A 15,995-nucleotide genomic window follows, 5' to 3' on the forward strand; every position below is an offset into this window, starting at 1 on the left:
CCTCTCCTCCCCTCCCTCTGTCCATTTCCTCTTCCTCCTCACTCTGTCCATAACCTCCTCTCTCCATCTCAACCTCTCCCCACCCATGTTCATCAGTACATGTAACCCCCGCAATAAAGTTCATAAAGCAGGTTGATACTACTCCCTTGTCATGCCAGTCATGCAGGACAGGCTACACATCAGGGGCTTGAAATCATTTATTTGCCCATGAAATATAGGCTGCCATGCAAAGCAAGTCGATAAATCAAACTGATACTACTACATTACCCACTTGTCGTGCAGGGAAGCCTACATGTCAGGGCCCAGAAAACCTTTTTTTACCCCTGACATGTTGGCTGTCCTGCAAAACACATTGATACTATTACCGCACAAAATTCCTGTCATGCAGGGCAGTCTGCTTGCCATCGGCCGCAACAAACCCATTTTGGTCCTTATCTCCTCTCCTATTGGAGCTAGGAGGCTGTAAACCCCTCAATGCTGATATCCATGAGGCCTACTGTTTCTGTGCCAAATTTGGTTGAAATTGATACAGGTGTTTGGGAGAATATCTGTAACACACACATTCTGATTTATAATATAACAAATACTGGGATATTACAATCAGTCTACAAAGGAGATTGTTTACAAATCATTCATGCAACCTGTCCCAGCATATTGCTCATCTGTGTGGGACCCATACCAAATAGGGCTAACAAGGGATGTTGAACGTATACAGAGAAAGGCAGCATGAATGGTCACAGATTTGTTTGACCCATGAAAGAGTTTCACAGAGCTAGTGAAGAAACTGAACTGGCAGACTCTTGAAGATAATGTCAACAATCCCAAGACAGCCTACTTACAGTTTCAAGAACTGCTTTTAAATGATGACTCTAGGAAAATACTACAACTCCCTATGTATTGCTCCCATAGGGATCATGAGGACAACATTAGATTAATTACAGCACACATGGGGCAATTCGACAATCATTCTTCCCATACTCCATACGTGAGTGGAATGGGACAAAGACTGTAATAACTCGTACCATGGGACATACCCTCTGTTGTGCATTACACAGTGGTTTGCTGAGTATAGATGTAGAGAATGTAAGAGAACCTACAGAACTAAATTTAGAATGGCAAAAAGAACGGCATACGAAAGATACATTGAAGGGGCTCCTAATAAGTGCAAAGCTGCATGGAATGTTGTTGCACAAGAGCATTGCAGGAATGAACGTAGCATAGCTCTTGACCCGGATAAAGTTAATCGTTTTTTCATGGACTCTGTAAGTGATATCAGAAACAGAACTGAAACAACAACCACTAATGCAAGTGATCTACTTTAGCAACAACAACCTGCAAACATACCTTTAAATGGAGCACAATCACACCCACTGAGATTACAAAGGTAGTGGCAAAGTTCTCAAACTCCAAGAGCATGGACTACTCTTGGTTGTCCAATTACATAATTAAAAAAAACAGTGCATATAATTAGTGAACCATTGGCCTTTCTGTTTAATAGGTGTCTAGAGTTTGGAGTCTCTAAAAATATCGAAAGTTATGCCATTGTGTAAAAAAGGAGACAAAGATGATCTCAAAAATTGCCGACCAGTTTCAATAATTCCCATTTTCCCGAAAATATTTGAATCTCTTATTTATAACCAACTAAACTACTACTTTGAGTCACTTAACTTACTCTCTATTAGTCAAATTGGCTTCCGCAAGGGAAGAAATACCACCACTGTTGTTCTTTCAATTGTGAATGAGGTAATAACTGCCTTCGAGAATAAAAATGTGTTTTAAGTAAGGCATTTTACTGCATTTCTCATGATATCTTACTTGCTAAACTCAAATTCTATGGCGTACAAGACTCTGCATTGGCAGTAATTGAATCATACCTAAACAATAGGAAGCAGTTTGCCACTGTCAGAAAAAGAAACTCACAATTGCTAGAAGTTAAGACAGGAGTCCCACAAGGTTCTGTCCTTGGGCCCTTCTTTTTTATAATTGCAGTCAATGATTTACCCCATTGCATCCCCAATACTGTTATTTGTTATGCTGATGACACAACTTTGCTTGCTCAGCACGAGAACCTATCAGTTCTGGAAGATATGATGCAAGATGGCATGGAAGCAGCACTAAATTGGTTCTCATCAAATACACTGCTTTGCAATCCTGATAAAAACCAACAGATTATACTGGGATTGTCAAAAGAGGTAGAGGTGAAAGCAGTTAAAATTCTAGGAATTCATGTAGACTCTAAGTTAATGTGGGAAACACACATCAACCATACCTGCACAAAATTGTCTCGAGTTACTTATTTAATGTGAAAACTGAGGAGCCTGGTGACAAAAGAATATTTAAGAGTTATTTATTTTGGACTCTTTCAGTCACATATAGAGTATGGACTGCTGGTATGGGGACACTCTCTTCACATCACTGAAGTTCTAAAAATTCAGAAGAAAGTGATAAGGGCAGTGAGCAATTCTGGTAGATCAGAGCACTGCCGACCACTGTTCATTCAGCTGAAAATATTAACAGTTATTAATCTTTATATATAGGCCTCAGCATTGTATGCAAAAAACAATATAGCAGATTTTGAAATGAGGGAAAACATACACCACCATAATACCAGAGGCAAAACAAAATTAGACATACCTAGACACAGGCTGACAAGAACAGGGAATTCCCATTTAATCAATAGTCTAAAAATATTTAATAAACTTCCATTTTCTTCTTGGTCAGCTCACATAAGTAGATTCACGAGCAAGCTACTAAATTGGTTACTAATCAATCCTTTTTAAAAAATTACAGAATTTATGAATATAAAATCAATCAACATTAATTTTTAACGATTTCATTATGTGATGTCACTGAATGTATTTACCTTATGTTATGGTGTATGTTATCATCTGTGGGCACTATTTGCAATGCTCATTTAGCTTTAAGGTACTATTCAAGGAAAATGTTATATGATATCCATGCCTATTCCACCTCAGGTGGTCAATGGTGAATAAAGAATCTGAATTAGATGTAAACTGCACCACTCATCAATCTGCCACAATTAAGTGATTGTCTTTCATCATTTATGTTAATTGTGCTTGATTTGGTGTTTCTTGTAATGTTTCTATCATCTACATGCAAATCAAGACTAGTATCTGCTAATATTACTAATCAAAGATCATTAATATACTGAAGAAAAGATGAGGGCTCTTAAGGTGGACTCTTGAAGGACACTATGTGTAACTAGGTCCCAGACAGTTGAAGAGTTATAGCTTAATATAAATCTTTTTCCTATTGTGAGATCATTTGTTTAATGTTAGAGAGGTATTACTTTAACCATCTGTGCAAGTACCTACAACAGAACATAAAATTTACCAGTAGTCTGTACTTTGTTTTTTGTTGAATTAAGTACATAACATCAGTAAACTTCACAGTGTTCTTAAAAGTAAAAATGTAAATGTAGACATACAGGGTGTTACAAAAAGGTACGGCCAAACTTTCAGGAAACATTCCTCACACACAAATAAAGAAAAGATGTTATGTGGAGATGTGTCCGAAAACGCTTAATTTCCATGTTAGAGCTCATTTTAGTTTCGTCAGTATGTTCTTCCACCTACGCTCAATGGAGCACGTTATCATGATTTCATACGGGATACTCTACCTGTGCTGCTAGAACATGTGCCTTTACAAGTACGACACAACATGTGGTTCATGCACGATGGAGCTCCTGCACATTTCAGTCGAAGTGTTCGTACGCTTCTAAACAACAGATTCGGTGACCGATGGATTGGTAGAGGCGGACCAATTCCATGGCCTCCACGCTCTCCTGACCTCAACTCTCTTGACTGTCATTTATGGTGGCATTTGAAGGCTCTTGTCTACGCAACCCGGGTACCAAATGTAGAGACTCTTCGTGCTCTTATTGTGGACGGCTGTGATACAATACGCCATTCTCCAGGGCTGCATCAGCGCATCAGGGATTCCATGCGACGGAGGGTGGATGCATGTATCCTCGCTAACGGAGGACATTTTGAACATTTACTGTAACAAAGTGTTTGAAGTCACGCTGGTACGTTCTGTTGCTGTGTGTTTCCATTCCATGATTAATGTGATTTGAAGAGAAGTAATAAAATGAGTTCTAACATGGAAAGTAAGCGTTTCCGGACACGTGTCCACATAACATATTTTCTTTCTTTGTGTGTGAGGAACGTTTCCTGAAAGTTTGGCCGTACCTTTTTGTTACACCCTGTATATTATAACCCATCTTTGTAGTTATGTCATCATTTATTCTGGTTGACTTTTCTTTCCTGTATATCAACTAATTTAGTTTTATATAAATAAGGTTGTTTGTTTAACTGATCACAGCGTATCATGTTGGGATCTTCTTGCTCACAGTAATAACAGAATACCATTTTGGTTAACAGTTGTTACTCCCAATATTAATGTTATGTACGACAAAAAGTTATAGGCTTTAATGAAAAATTTTAAGTCATTTACTATTCATTATTTTTTTATTTAGTTTTTATTGGTCCCTGATACTATTGTGCTTGTCAAAAATTTTTTGTGTGTGTGAGTTTCACCCATAATGATCTTTAATGCTTCATATGACGTGCATTGTGAGAGTGTGCCAGTTAAAAACTGAGGATGGTACTATTAATGTTTAGTGTTGTATGCAACTGGTAATAGAGCCCAGCTGTGTTTTCCATCAAAGTCCATAGACTATGCACTGTAGCTCTTGATTTTGCAGTGAGCAGTGATAAAGACAGTTAAGAATATCTTGGAGTTTTATGATGAATAACAACTTCATTTTCCCAGTTAACCTTGCAATTTAATCAAAAAAATTGTATTTGTTCTTTTTACAGTCATACATTGTGTTACAGAAAAAGTTTTGCTTGATTCTTATGTTAATTGTTTATTGTCTGTATTTGTATTGTTTTTGTAAAATTGATCTTTATTTTTATTGTTATTGTGAAATTGATAATTAAGTCTTTCCTATATCTTTGAAGGGGGAAGATTACAGGTCTGTGCCGTGCTCTGAGCAATCAGATAATTATTAAATGCCAGCGTTCAGTAAACCTGGATGAAATATTCTCAGGATATACTAGAAAAGGAATTAAAACGTTAGAGGCCTGCATCTCATGCTGTGTAAAGTACAGATTTATTTACGAAAAAGTAAGTTGTATTCTAATTTTTTTCAGTTTCCAGTATTACTGATTCTCCTTTCAAGTTTTTCTAGAATATTCTACTTCTGGGTTTAGATTGCTGAGGCCCACACGGAATATTCTAAATGCCAGTGGGATTTAGATAAAGCATCAATATTCAATCATGTTGATTCATTCACCCAAAGATGCCGAGACATGGTGGAAGTATGTGAAGCCATGAGAGTCTTTGGGAGGTATGGTAGTTTTGTACATAAAGTCATTTGATATTTTGTGTGGAGAAGTTCCTTGCTGACGTTTTGACTCTATTCAGGATGGATGAGACAGAAGTAATACCAAGGCCCATGTTTGGAGGGACAGAAGGTCCTGAGTTTGAAGCCACATGTGATAAAGTTGAGAGCACTTTCCGCTGTAGTCTCCAGGCAATACAGGATGTAAAACATACAATATTGGAAGTGCAGGCAACATCATGGTACAGTGATATTATCAGGTAAAAACCAAAGGAGTTAAAGTTTTTTAGTGTATATTTTAACTAGTTTTAGGTTTTGGTTTCTAATGTCAACAGATGTGGTTCATTCAAAGTGTTTGTGAAACTACAGATGCTTTTTACTTAAGTTCTTCTGGTACTACAGTTGTTTTATGTTCGAAAGATTCTTGGAGAAAGATTTGACCATGACCCTGCTTGTCTGTGGTTTACACATTTGCCAAACAGTATCAGCAATTTAGGTTTGAGTATATTCATGATTGTTTCTGATTATTATTTTTTTATCAATCACCACTTGTCTCTTGAGCGATTATGAAAAATGACATTAAGTTAGCTCATTTTTTAAAAAATCTAGTGGCATTTGAGTCTTAACATTTCATATAGTTTATTGATGGGGTCATACACCATCAATTATACATCAGTTGAGGGTAAGGTATTGGAACAAAACTGTGTTTCCACCAAATTCTTTTTCTATTCACAATAACAGTATGAGAGTAGTAGCTGTGCAACAAATAAAACAGAATTCTAGCAGTTTTAATTCTACTGTTTTCTTGTTGTCAGCTATGGAGCTGCCAAGGGCCACCTGCAGCTTCTTTGATGGCCAGATGTGTTTTGGACTGAAATTACCAAGATATAACTTTCAATACTCAGATACATCTCCTACTAAATGACTTCTTACAAATTGTGTCCTACTGTCTCTTGCAAAATTGTTAGAAAAATTAACAGAATGTGCATCACCTACGAGGGGCGTTTGGAAAGTCCGTGAAAAAATAAAAACTGCTTACGTGTTTGGGTTAAACATTTTTTATTTTTCAACATAGTCTCCTTTTAGACTTTATGCACCTTGTTCAATGCTGTTCTAATTTGTTGATACCTTCCGAATAATAGGAATTGTCAAAGTCTGCAAAATAGCTATTATTTGCTGCAATCACCTCCTCGTTTGAATAAAATCTTTGTCCCACCAGACATTCCTTCAAACTGGGGAACAAATAGTAGTCCATGGGGGCCAAGTCTGGACGATAGGGGGGGATGTGAAATGAGTTGGAATCCTATTCACATTAATTTTGTGACCACAACTGCTGAGGTGTGTCCTGGTGCATTGTCGTGTTGGAAAAGGACTTTTTTGTGTTCCAGTTGCCGGTGTTTTTCTTGCAGCTCGGTTTTTTTCTTGCAGCTCGGTTTTCAAATGGTCCAATAATGATGAATAATATTCAACTGCAATAGTTTTACCCTTTTCCAGATAGTTGATGAGGATTATCCCTTGCGAATCCCAAAAGACAGTCGCCATAACCTTTCCGGCCGAAGGAATGGTCTTCGCCTATTTTGGTACAGATTCTCTCTTGGTAACCAATTGTTTAGATTGTTGTTTGGTCTCAGGAGTATAGTAGTAATGTATCTATGTTTCATCCACAGTGACGAAATGACGATTAAAGTCCTGTGGATTCTTCCTGAACAGTGCAAACCATCCTTGCAACAATTCACATGATTTTGTTTTTCGTCAAGTATTAGCAGTCGTGGAACCCACCTTGCGGATAGCTTTCTCATGTCCAAATGTTTATGCAAAATATCATGTACCCATGCATTTGAGATGCCCACAGCACTAGCAATCTCACGCACTGTAACTCTTCTGTAATCCATCACCATATCATGGATTTTATCAGTGATTTCTGGAGTCATAACCTCCACAGGGCTTCCAGAATGTTCAGCATCACCTGTGTCCAAATGACCACTCCGAAAATTTTGAAACCACTTATAAACAGTTCTAATCGAAGGTGCAGAGTCACCGTAATGTTTATCAAGCTTCTCTTTAGTCTCCTGAGGCGTTTTGCCTTTCATAAAGTAATGTTTAATCACCACACGAAATTCTTTTTTGTCCATTGTTTGACAATCACTCAACTTCCTTGATTCGCACGAATGCCAAACACAAATAAATAGAGCAATACGGGTGAAACTTGGCGTGCATTCTTTCCAAAGATGCTACTAACTAAACATGACCTCGATACGTGCCGGTGGTGCCATCTCTCGGACTTTGCATAGACTTTTCAAACGCCCCTCCTAATGGGTGATAATAGAAGATATTTTTAAAAATGTGGCTGTTTACTTCAAACCAAAATTATTCCTGTTAGCCGTTTCTTGACTTGCAGTTATCCACAGTTGTTTGTAAGAGGTAAAGTTTCTCAAAATAATGAGAAATTTTGTTATACAGAACAATTGTTTCTGAATATGATTCTTGTAATGCTCTTATTCAGACATAGACACATGCAGCAGTGCATCAAATGATATTTAAAGTGACCTGTGTCAGTGATTTCATAAAAGTGGTGAAATAGAAATACAGTATCATGAAATTATTAATTTATCCACTTATTTGGCATACAACAAATATCCCCATTTATGCTGCAACAAGTTGTATACATTGAAATATCTTCTTATGAAACACATGAATTAACTGATGAGAATATGAAAATAGTAGAATTACCAGTTTAACAACAGGCTTTCTATCTGGCTAAAGTAAATATTTTGATCGAAATACTGTGAAAACAGAATTTGAATGATAAGTACAGCCTGGATGTACAAGTACAATGGGAACAATTATTTCCCACAAAGTGAAGGAGGGCAGGAGAGTACTTTTTTTGGGGGGAGGGGGGGGGGGAGGCAAATATGAACATCAGTAAGTATACACAGCCTGATGAAAAAAGAAAAACACCCAGTGTTATTTACTGTTTTATGAATATGTGATCTTGTCCTTTATATGTTTATAATAATTCCTGTTTATTGTCGATCTGAAGATGATCTTATAAAAAGATCGAAACTGGTCACCATATTAAAAAAGTTATGTGATCAAGACTGCTTCCAGTTTATTTATAATAATTACAGATCACTGTTTTTCTATATAAGAATTACGTTCTTTAAAATGTTAAAAACACCCAGAGGAGAAAATGAAATGAAATAAAACTTCACGGGTTGAAAGGGGAAGTGATGTCATTTCAGTGATAACAGAACCAAGCCAAAGTTACAAAGAATGTTGCAGCATGAGCCCACTTATCAGTGTGACTTTGCACGTCCTCTGGCTTAAATACCTGCACTGGTTCATTTGGAAAGGGTGCCATAAAGCCATTGCATCCTTTTCAGAGGTAAGTTGGCTAGCAACTGTTGTAACTGGCCACTGCAGTACCTCAAAATCACACACACAATTTGTTGAGACGCATGCCATTTGTGGACGAGCATTGTCCTGTTGAAAACTGGCTCTATGATACTGCTGCATGAGAATAACACATGAGGAACTACTGTTATGTACCAATGTGTCGTTAAGGGTACCACAAGTCACTTCCACCCAGGACACAAAGTCGTAACACACGGCACCCAACACCATGACACATTGTGCCTCTCCAAAACATTGGAGAAAGACATCTCATCCCGTGGCCATATTCTCTGAAAATGGGCTCCTGGGTAGTGCAGAACTGCAATTCATCCCTGAACACATTGTAATGTCATCCATTAGAAGCTTTTTGTGTTGTGATGTTAATGGCAGCCTACACTTGGAATGGTAATTTTCTAGTCTGGCTGCTGCTAATATCCAACCAAAGATGGAGGATGGCACAGATTACTTGTTCTTGAGTGGTAGGTGCAGATGTGAAGGAGTTACAATGAGCATTGTGCACAGTACAGTGATTCGTCCATATGGTGGACATACATTGTCAGCTGGAATTTGGTTGATGAGTATGCCTGGCCTCACATTCCGATGTAGTCCACCATCAGACCACTGTCACATCTGAATGCTCCACAAATCTAGGCATTGCACGATTCAACCAACTGGTCAAATGGAGACTGAAAATGAGGCGCCTTTCAAATCCTGTCAACACTTTCTCTTGTGAGCGCAAGACATCTCCACATCATGTTGATCACTCAGTGTCTGCTGCTGTTCATGCCCCTATTGTACCCTACAAGGCCTGGTAACAAAACTAAATTTGAACATTTTCATACCCACCCATGTTGTGTTCAAGTACAAAGTTATGCTGACATGTGCACCAATGGGGCTTATGTGGTATGGTAGCCCTCTACCTTCCACCACTTCATTTTGGAACTACAGCAGTTGGATTCAAAGATATGGGTGTCAGAAGAGGTCATCACAGTGGAAGTGTACTAACCTGATTGTAGACTAAAGTTCCGTGATGATGCAGCAGAATTGAAGTTTCATGATCTTATAGTATCTTAGATGATGGCATCACAGTTCAGCAATATATGGAACATTAATCACATTCAAGTGATGTCCATTTTATCTTACACTGTTCTTTATATTTCACAAATATCGTGCTAGCACTTAGATACTGTGTTTATTCTCAGTGGCAGTACATGTCGTAAACAGTTCATGACAGACTTAAAACTCTTGTCTGCACACTACATTCTAAACTTTTAGAAATCAAAGTTTGTAAAACAATAGTCAACTATGTACATTTCTCATAGTGAATCCAGAACACTGATTTGTACACACAATTTGATAAAAATATATTAGTGCATCAGGCTGCTAACTTTCATGGATATGTAACCCAACTATTGCAACAGTTTCAGAATCATAGATGTTGCTTTTGTAACTTCTGGTTGTAAACTTGTTACATAATTTTACTCTTGTGATTGCTGGGCATGGGCAGGGTACTCTTCACTATATAATGTGAACCAAGTGAGTGTGAGCCTTCATATGGGTGATGACTATGTGCTTCATGGATGCTGACAGAATGTTTTTGGTTGGAGTAGAGTAGATATAGACTGGTGTAATGATAAGTTGTGATTTTATTAATTAAATATTATTTTAAAAACCGGTGAAGGTCAGAATCATTAGTAGTAGAGCTGATTTGTTGAATTCAACCATAATCTGATTTAACCCTTTAACTGACAACTATGTGTGAGACTCGTGGTCAGGTATTCTGACCAAATGTGGGTATCACAAGCTTGGCCTTTGGTTCATATGTCGGGCAAAATGTAAACTTCATGATCCTGACCTGCAGCACTTTGGTTGGGCCAAATGAAAACATCACAGTCCTGGCCTGTGGTACAACAGTTGTGACTTGTGATGTGCCCCACCACATACAGCACAGGCCAGGCTCATGATAGATTCTTACTATCACACTCAGTTACGTTTTATTCTTGGTCATGTTTGCACATTGAAATATATGTTCTTGAATGGTAGGGACGTATCCCCACAAAATGTTTTCAAAATGTAAATGTGATGAGAACAGTGAGCATTATGTCAATACTTCTGCAACCAACAGTGACAATAGTGACATCGTACATTCTGTATGACAAAAACACAGGCTATTAGTTATTGAGGATGATAATGCTGATGAAGATCAACTACCAGTGACTCCTGGCATAAAAGAGGCAACCGTACATGAGGTAGGAGTAAATAAAAGAGGGCTAGATATACAGGGTGGAGCAGAGGAAACACATTTGAATGACTGGGACATGGTTCGATAAAAATAATAAAAACAAGCATTAATTGATAGATTTTTTAATGCAGTTTTGAAATATACATACTTTAATTAGGCTTGAAAAATAATGTCTTGGAGATGACGTCCTTCTTGCTGGATACAAATTTGGATCCTCTCCAAAAAGTTACACATGGCTCCCTGCAACATTTCATGGAATTCTTCAGGTCATTGATTGTGCGAGGCTTGTTCATGTAGACTTTTGATTTTAAATACCCCACAAAGAGAAGTCGCATATTGACAAATTGGGTGAGCGAAGGGGCCAGTAAACATCACCATATCTCGAAATAACTTGTCCTGGGAACATTTGTCAAACCACCTCCATGGGTGCTCTCACCACGTGAGCTGTGACACCATCCTGCTTGATGCCTTTCAAGTTCTGGATGTAGAAAGTTGTTTAACATTTTAATGTAGTGCGCTGATGTCACAGTAACTGACATCGAAATAAGTGTCCAAGGAGTAGAAAAGCAACTGGAATCACTCAACAGAGGAAAGTCCACTGGACCTGACAGGATACCAATTCGATCCTACACAGAGTACGCGAAAGAACTTGCCCCTCTTCTAACAGCCGTGTACCGCAAGTCTCTATAGGAACGGAAGGTTCCATATGATTGGAAAAGAGCACAGGTAGTCCCAGTCTTCAAGAAGGGTCGTCGCGCAGATGCGCAAAACTATAGACCTATATCTCTGATGTCGATCTGTTGTAGAATTTTAGAACATGTTTTTTGCTCGAGTATCATGTCGTTTTTGGAAACCCAGAATCTACTATGTAGGAATCAACATGGATTCCGGAAACAGCGATCGTGTGAGACCCAACTCGCTTTATTTGTTCATGAGACCCAGAAAATATTAGATACAGGCTCCCAGGTAGATGCTATTTTTCTTGACTTCCGGAAGGCGTTTGATACAGTTCCACACTGTCGCCTGATAAACAAAGTAAGAGCCTACGGAATATCAGACCAGCTGTGTGGCAGGATTGAAGAGTTTTTAGCAAACAGAACACAGCATGTTGTTATCAATGGAGAGATGTCTACAGACGTTAAAGTAACCTCTGGCGTGCCACAGGGGAGTGTTATGGGACCATTGCTTTTCACAATATATACACTCCTGGAAATGGAAAAAAGAACACATTGACACCGGACACTGCGAAAGGGCTGTACAAGCAATGATCACACGCACGGCACAGCGGACACACCAGGAACCGCGGTGTTGGCCGTCGAATGGCGCTAGCTGCGCAGCATTTGTGCACCGCCGCCGTCAGTGTCAGCCAGTTTGCCGTGGCATACGGAGCTCCATCGCAGTCTTTAACACTGGTAGCATGCCGCGACAGCGTGGACGTGAACCGTATGTGCAGTTGACGGACTTTGAGCGAGGGTGTATAGTGGGCATGCGGGAGGCCGGGTGGACGTACCGCCGAATTGCTCAACACGTGGGGCGTGAGGTCTCCACAGTACATCGATGTTGTCGCCAGTGGTCGGCGGAAGGTGCACGTGCCCGTCGACCTGGGACCGGACCGCAGCGACGCACGGATGCACGCCAAGACCGTAGGATCCTACGCAGTGCCGTAGGGGACCGCACCGCCACTTCCCAGCAAATTAGGGACACTGTTGCTCCTGGGGTATCGGCGAGGACCATTCGCAACCGTCTCCATGAAGCTGGGCTACGGTCCCGCACACCGTTAGGCCGTCTTCCGCTCACGCCCCAACATCGTGCAGCCCGCCTCCAGTGGTGTCGCGACAGGCGTGAATGGAGGGACGAATGGAGACGTGTCGTCTTCAGGGATGAGAGTCGCTTCTGCCTTGGTGCCAATGATGGTCGTATGCGTGTTTGGCGCCGTGCAGGTGAGCGCCACAATCAGGACTGCATACGACCGAGGCACACAGGGCCAACACCCGGCATCATGGTGTGGGGAGCGATCTCCTACACTGGCCGTACACCACTGGTGATCGTCGAGGGGACACTGAATAGTGCACGGTACATCCAAACCGTCATCGAACCCATCGTTCTACCATTCCTAGACCGGCAAGGGAACTTGCTGTTCCAACAGGACAATGCATGTCCGCATGTATCCCGTGCCACCCAACGTGCTCTAGAAGGTGTACGTCAACTACCCTGGCCAGCAAGATCTCCGGATCTGTCCCCCATTGAGCATGTTTGGGACTGGATGAAGCGTCGTCTCACGCGGTCTGCACGTCCAGCATGAACGCTGGTCCAACTGAGGCGCCAGGTGGAAATGGCATGGCAAGCCGTTCCACAGGACTACATCCAGCATCTCTACGATCGTCTCCACGGGAGAATAGCAGCCTGCATTGCTGCGAAAGGTGGATATACACTGTACTAGTGCCGACATTGTGCATGCTCTGCTGCCTGTGTCTATGTGCCTGTGGTTCTGTCAGTGTGATCATGTGATGTATCTGACCCCAGGAATGTGTCAATAAAGTTTCCCCTTCCTGGGACAATGAATTCACGGTGTTCTTATTTCAATTTCCAGGAGTGTATAAATGACCTAGTAGATAGTGTCAGAAGTTCCATGCGGCTTCTCGCGGATGATGCTGCAGTATACAGAGAAGTTGCAGCATTAGAAAATTGTAGCGAAATGCAGGAAGATCTGCAGCGGATAGGCACTTGGTGCAGGGAGTGGCAACTGACCCTTAACATAGACAAATGTAATGTATTGCGAATACATAGAAAGAAGGATCCTTTATTGTATGATTATATGATAGCGGAACAAACACTGGTAGCAGTAACTTCTGTAAAATATCTGGGAGTATGCGTGCAGAACGATTTGAAGTGGAATGATCATATAAAATTAATTGTTGGTAAGGCGGGTACCAGGTTGAGATTCATTGGGAGAGTCCTTAGAAAATATAGTCCATCAACAAAGGAGGTGGCTTACAAGACACGCGTTCGACCTATACTTGAGTATTGCTCATCAGTGTGGGATCCGTACCAGATCGGGTTGACGGAGGAGATAGAGAAGATCCAAAGAAGAGTGGCGCGTTTCGTCACATGATTATTTGGTAACCGTGATAGCGTTACGGAGATGTTTAACAAACTCAAGTGGCAGACTCTGCAAGAGAGGCGCTCTGCATCGCGGTCTAGCTTGCTCGCCAGGTTTCGAGAGGGTGCGTTTCTGGATGAGGTATCGAATATATTGCTTCCCCCTACTTATACCTCTCGAGGAGATCATGAATGTAAAATTAGAGAGATTAGAGCGTGCACGGAGGCTTTCAGACAGTCATTCTTCCCGCGAACCATACGCGACTGGAACGAGAGAGGGAGGTAATCACAGTGGCACGTACAGTGCCCTCCGCCACACACCGTTGGGTGGCTTGCGAAGTATAAATGTAGATGTAGATGTATATGTAACTGCAGTTCCTTCCTTTACACAAAAATAAGGTCCAACAATCCCCATCTTTGAAATGTAGCACCACACTGTTACTTTTAAACTGTGGAGAGGTCTTTAGTGTAATTCATGTGGGTTCTCCGGCGTCCAATCCCAATAAATTTGAACATTGACATAACTGTCTAGAAAATGTGCTTCATCACTCATGAAGACTATAGCATCTGCATCGTCCATTATGCGACAAAACTCTCTGCGCTGCACAAAATCCCCTTCACTAAGCTGCTGGATGATCATTATCTTGTACGGGTGAAGTTTACGATCATCGTGTAAGATGCGGTGAAGTGAACGACGTGACATACCCAGCGCTACAGCCTGTCATCTAGCTGATCGTTTCGGACTAGCAAGAACTGCTGTTCTCACTCGGTCTACATTTTCCAGAATATGAACTGAACAGGGAAGACCAGGTGGTTTATTTTTCATCACAGATCCAGTACTTCTAAATGCTGCAACCCGTCAGAGTACAATATTTCGATCAGGCACTGCACCTCGACGTCCCACTCTAAAATTTTGACCCAAAATATATTGCACTGTGACTATGGAATCATTGTTTCTAAAGTACTGCTCGACAATGAACACACGATGCTCTACACTCCAATGCTCCATAGTGACTGAAACTGCATTGTATGGGCAGTCTGCCAACATTCATTCGAGGTCAATACCCCCTCTCATCGCTTCATACTAGCAGTTCAAAAAACACGCGTTTCCTCTGGTCCACCCTGTATTTAATGTAATATTTGATAAAATGGTCTGGGAGAATAATGTAACCAATACTAACCAGTACGCAGAACAAACACAAACCAATCCAAACAGAATACAAGGAATCAATAACAACTGGTTTCCTGTGAATTGTAAAGGAACTAAGAGATATTTTGTGTTGTCTATAAGAATTGCATGGGTGAAGAACCAACTGAATTGTTCGAAGAGTGCTATTACAGGGGCACCCATATTTCGAAATACAGTGCTGCCAAAAAGATATCTGCAAATTACGAGACATTTGCACTTTACAGACAATGATCTGGTTACCATCACAGACAAATTGAGTAAAATAAAACCTGTGATAAAGTATTTGCATCAAAATTTAAAGAAGTTATACAATGAAATACAACATCACTATCGATAAATTACTCGGGTAATTTAAAGGCGATGTATCTTACAAACAATGCAATTCATCAAAAAGGTTGTATGACACTATCACATGATTATAAAACAAATGTCATTGGCACAATATTTTCAAATAGAAAGAATTTGCCAAAAGATTTCTGTAAACTAAAATTAAATAGGATGGAATACAGAATAAGGAGCTGCAGTCGAATACTCGCTGTGAAGCTATATGTTCACATTATGTGATGAAAAAACATGAACCAGTAGAAATGATTGTACAAGGATGTAATTATGCTTCAAAACCAAGTGCATACAACAAGGGAATTAATGGAATTGATTGGCAAGACCAAACACTTGCAAGCTTCCCAATCATGAGGAAATATAGG

General features: G+C 40.3%; 1 protein-coding gene across 1 annotated transcript in view; it reads left to right on the forward strand.

Moving 5' to 3' along the window:
- Positions 1-15,995, forward strand: part of LOC124802831 (dynein axonemal heavy chain 2) — a 1,031,222-nt gene that overhangs the window by 137,820 nt on the left and 877,407 nt on the right. Inside the window, 3 exon segments of the mRNA XM_047263843.1 lie at positions 4,986-5,151; positions 5,238-5,374; positions 5,452-5,628. Coding sequence (XP_047119799.1) covers positions 4,986-5,151; positions 5,238-5,374; positions 5,452-5,628 — 480 coding nt within the window.

Source organism: Schistocerca piceifrons, chromosome 6 (assembly GCF_021461385.2).
Source record: "Schistocerca piceifrons isolate TAMUIC-IGC-003096 chromosome 6, iqSchPice1.1, whole genome shotgun sequence".
NCBI classification, from domain to species: Eukaryota; Metazoa; Arthropoda; class Insecta; order Orthoptera; family Acrididae; genus Schistocerca; species Schistocerca piceifrons.